This window comes from Pterocles gutturalis, unplaced genomic scaffold (genome assembly GCF_000699245.1).
Source record: "Pterocles gutturalis isolate BGI_N339 unplaced genomic scaffold, ASM69924v1 scaffold6776, whole genome shotgun sequence".
Taxonomy (NCBI): Eukaryota; Metazoa; Chordata; class Aves; order Pterocliformes; family Pteroclidae; genus Pterocles; species Pterocles gutturalis.
Window position 1 is genome coordinate 22531 of NW_010105320.1, and position 4408 is coordinate 26938.

The following is a 4408-nucleotide window of genomic DNA, read 5'->3' on the forward strand; positions in this document are numbered from 1 at the left end:
GAGCAGAGTGGTCTGTGATATATTCTTTAAGAAGAAAAAAAATCCTATAATGTAAGCCAATGAGCTTACAGTCCAGCATGCTTTAGAACACATAGCCATATTTTGGAGTCAGTTAAAGCAGCTGAAGAGTTTTTTCTCATTGTGCTGCTTGCTGCTACTTCATGCTACTTTGAAGCCAGAACCTTCAGTGGTGTGAGAACCAGGTCCTGACCTCTAGAGCCACAGAATGTATGGTGTTTTAAGCACCTGAATTTGAACACTGTTGTGTTGCTTTGACTTTCAGCATGGTATATTATGAGAAGAGCTGAATAATCTATTGATAGGAGAAGAGAATTCTGAGGTTGTTTTGTTATTTGGCTGGTAGTATAAAACTCTAATTTAGAACATCAAAAACAGAGTAAGATTTCCTTTTGACAATCTCCTCCTCTATTCTTAGAAGGGTGGTGATATCTTGAAAATACATGTCAAGCCCTCTATTCTGAGAACTTTCTAGAGATTTGGGGCAGGAGTGAGGGAACTGCAGGGGCTCTGTAGAGAAGTATGAGTTCGTGCTGCAGCTGAAATTCTTCTGATTGTTTTTCTGTGGAAATGCAGGACTTGAAGTATGATGCTAAATTTAGCCACTCCCTAAAATACTAACATGACTTGTACATTTGAGCAAGAAGTCACTTACCACATAGCTTGTCAGTATTTGGTTTCCAGTAACTTATTACTGAAGTGTAGCAAATCTGTTTATCCTTAGTTGCACAACCCAAGATGAAGAAACAAAGCTGATTAGGCACTCGCTAAATTAAATTTTGTTTATGCCTTAAGAGATGTCTCAGTCCACCAGTATGAGTGACATTAGAATACAACTTCCTGTGTCCTGATTTGGTTGACTGTCTTCAGACTTTATTGTGTCATGTAGAGTTAGCAGGTACCATTTATAAAACAGAATGGTCAGTTTCATAGTTGGGTTTTAAATGATGGATGGTCTGTACTCACTTGTTAGTAGTTATGACTTCTAGCTGACTTTTTTCTGTGCATCTGGTTTTTCAGTGTGCAAAACATCAATATTTGTAGAAGCAGGTGAAGTAAGTTACCCAGATGACCAGTGTCCCAGTTGGGGGGAAGATGAAGCAAAACAAGCCAATGTGAGCATTTTTTACAAGCTCTGATTTTTTTTTTTAGTCACATGAGTTACCTAGAGTGCTTGGGTGCTCACTACACTTGAGCTGCAGTGTGGAATGAGGGACCAAGGTTGTTTTATAGTCTTAAATGAATAGACTAGGGAAAGGAAATCAAGAAACTTAATTTTCATTTTTCTTGGGCACTGACTTAAATATTTGGATGGAACATTCTTCAGCATGTTTGATGGTGTTGGATTTTTTTCAGGCTCTTCTTGGTGTGTTAGCTCTGAAATTTTGCTTATTAGATTATGTTTACGTTGAAGGGTGAAGATGTCAACCGGACACTTGAAGGTGGGAGGAAACCTCTTCACTATGCAGCAGACTGTGGACAGCTTGAGATTCTGGAATTTCTGCTATTGAAAGGAGCTGATATTAATGTATGTACATCAATTTTCAAACAGATGTTAGGGTGTTACGATCTTCCCTGTCACCCTCCCCCGTCCAAAAGGGGTTGGTGTAAGTACCTAAATGCTTACTGAGAGATTTAAATACTTAAATCAAACTAAATGAGTTGTTGCATTTAAAAATATTTGAGAGGTGGTGTACCAGAGGTTATAAGCTTAACATTACGTTTCTTAAAAGTTTTTATCCTTTTTGGACACACTAGAAAAAGTTGCTTCTAGCTGTAAAAATTTAATTTGACCATGATAAGAAAAATAAATCCAGTAATCAAATCTAAAGAAAGTTTGTGTGAAATATGTGATAAGTTTATTGGAAGGGACTTTAGAAGACAATGCAATGCATCCTTGTCCAGGGCAGGATCAGTTTGATTTAAATTGTTATGCTTCTCTCTTTTTTGGAGTCATTCTTACTTGCACAAACTTAGTCATTTTGCTGTAGCTTGACGTACATGGATTTTTGTGATGAAAAGACTTTGCTGGTCTGTATTGGCACTTCAAAATAGTAAAGTTCTCCTTAAAGCAAAGTTTCTGAATACTTTAACCATACACCCCAAACACTGTGCTTTAGATTACTTGGCTAAAAGTTAATGTGCAACACATTTTAGCATTAGTCCTTAACAAAATAGCTTGGACTTTTCCTTTGTGTCTGTAGAGATTATCTCTTCCTCAGTTCTCCTAACTGGAGAGGAGGAAACAAAAAGTAATATTTCAGTTGTTCCATTTCTTATTATTTCCAGGCCTATAGTTTAGAGAGGACAATATGGCCCAAACAATGTTTCAGCCAAAAGTGGTTTCTGAAGTCAGGCTGGCTGAGAAATGGGAGAATTAGGAGTAGTGTTTTTAAATTAGGCAAAATTTGTAAACTGAAACCCTGTAGTTTCTATAATTGGCCTAAAAAAATATACAAACTTAATACCTAAAAGTCTTATGGTAGAAGTATCTTGCTGTTACCTGACTTTTTTAAACAGTGGCTTTTTTTTTTTTTAAAGGAGAGTAAAAAGTTCTCAGGGAATGCTTTTCTGGATAATATCTTAGATTCTTACCTTCACTCTACTGTTGACAAAACAAAATTAAAAAGTTAAGTGAAACCTTTTAACACTGTGTGAAATTGTACTTCAAATAACTTTGTCTCGATTTACAGGCTCCAGACAAACATAATATCACACCACTCCTATCAGCAGTCTATGAGGGCCATGTTTCCTGTGTGAAATTGCTTCTGTCAAAGGTGAGATACAAATGTTTAGAACAAGTTATCCAATAGCAAAGTATATTACTATGATTTTTTTCAATAAGATCATGATGCTCCAGATAAGTTCAGAACATCAAAAACAAATGCTGTCTATGTTGATAAACGAGAAAGGGTACTCTGATTATGGAGAAAATAGTTGAAGGAGAAAGTTCCAGGTCTTTTGCAGTGTAGCAAAAGTAAGTGACCATGAAGAGAGTATTACAGTATTGTGAGCTCCAGCTATAGAGCAATAAACAGCAAATCAGGCAAGAAAAAAAAAAAAGTCATTCTTTTGGCAGACAGGGAGGAATGGGATTTAGCTTTGGCAGCTGCTTAAGTGTTTCAGGTGATGAAATCTCTACTGTGAAGTTGCTCAGAGGTGTGGTTTCCCTCTGCTTTTGCCAGATGACTGAAAACCCATCTGGGTTAGCAGAGTGAGGGGAAGTAAACAGAGAAAACTTGTCTTCTTACTTTGTAGAGTAAATTTTGTCCTGGGGAGAATAAGCTTAATCTGTTTCTGTTCTTCTTTTAATTCATATTACAAAGATGATCCATTTTACAAAGCAGTAGTTAATTCAGGCAATGTTTTATCTCCATTCTTATGTGCTCCTTCTTGTTATACCTCACTTACTTTGAAAAGAGGAGGTTAACAGTGCATTTTCAGTATATGACCCCACTTAAGTAATTTGTCCAGAGGATTTAGTGCTGTGTAATGTTCTCATATGTCACTTCCAAGGTAAAATGGTTTTGCTTAACTGCCTCAATGATGCATGAATTTAACTTCACTTCTCTGATCCTGTCTAATGTTAGCTATACCTTTCTTTGAAGAAGTGCTGTGACTGTTAATTTAGGATTCAAATGGTGCATCTGACTTGCTTAAATTTGTTGTGAAGACTGATCTTTAATTTAGGATCATTATATACACATTACAAAAAAAAGGTATCCTTTATACAATGTTTTATTTCTTTCATTTCTGTTTTGAAGTGGTTTGCATTCTAAATAAGTTGCTCAAATAATAAATAAGGTGCCTCAAAACTTGATTTCACACATGAATCGTCTGGCAACTAGTAAGGGTAGTGCGTTCATTGTAATCTCTGTCAGCAAGGGCATGAACGTCCTTCCTGAACCAGCTATTTTTCATGCAGCTTCTGAGAATGTATTGATCTCTATACTTGGTAAAATTTGAATGTCATTGGTTAAGTTAATCAGTCATAAAGATGAGGCAATCTTACAAAGATGTGTGGAATGTTGTAAGAAAGTGAACCTGGAGAAGGAGATGAGGTTAGAAAAATGTCTCTGCAACTACATAGTTTGGGAAGGCTTGTATTCTCAGATTTCTTCATGCAGAGCTAAATGTTATACCACATCTTCTTGCTTTCATTCATGTGGCCTAGCTGATGAAATATTTTTGAACTGGAGTTTTGCTCATCAGCTCACTCTGTTTTGAGGCAGATCTTATATTAAGAGGCTGTTCTTTCTCTTAATACAGTTATCCTATGACCCTTGTTTGAACATCTGTTGTCAAACCTTGTTTGTAATATAGTCTGAGTTCGTATGTTCTTTGGGAGCAGATACCCGAGAGATAGAATCATAGAATGTTTTGGGTTGGA

The 4408-nt window shown here is 36.4% G+C and overlaps 1 protein-coding gene across 1 annotated transcript; it reads left to right on the forward strand.

Moving 5' to 3' along the window:
- Positions 1 to 1417: 1417 nt before the first annotated feature.
- On the forward strand, positions 1418 to 2795 carry MTPN (myotrophin; the record flags this gene model as incomplete). Its single annotated transcript, XM_010087345.1, has 2 exons — positions 1418 to 1546; positions 2712 to 2795. Coding segments are annotated over exons 1-2 (213 nt in total), but the record flags the coding sequence as incomplete, so codon positions are not given.
- Positions 2796 to 4408: the final 1613 nt, after the last annotated feature.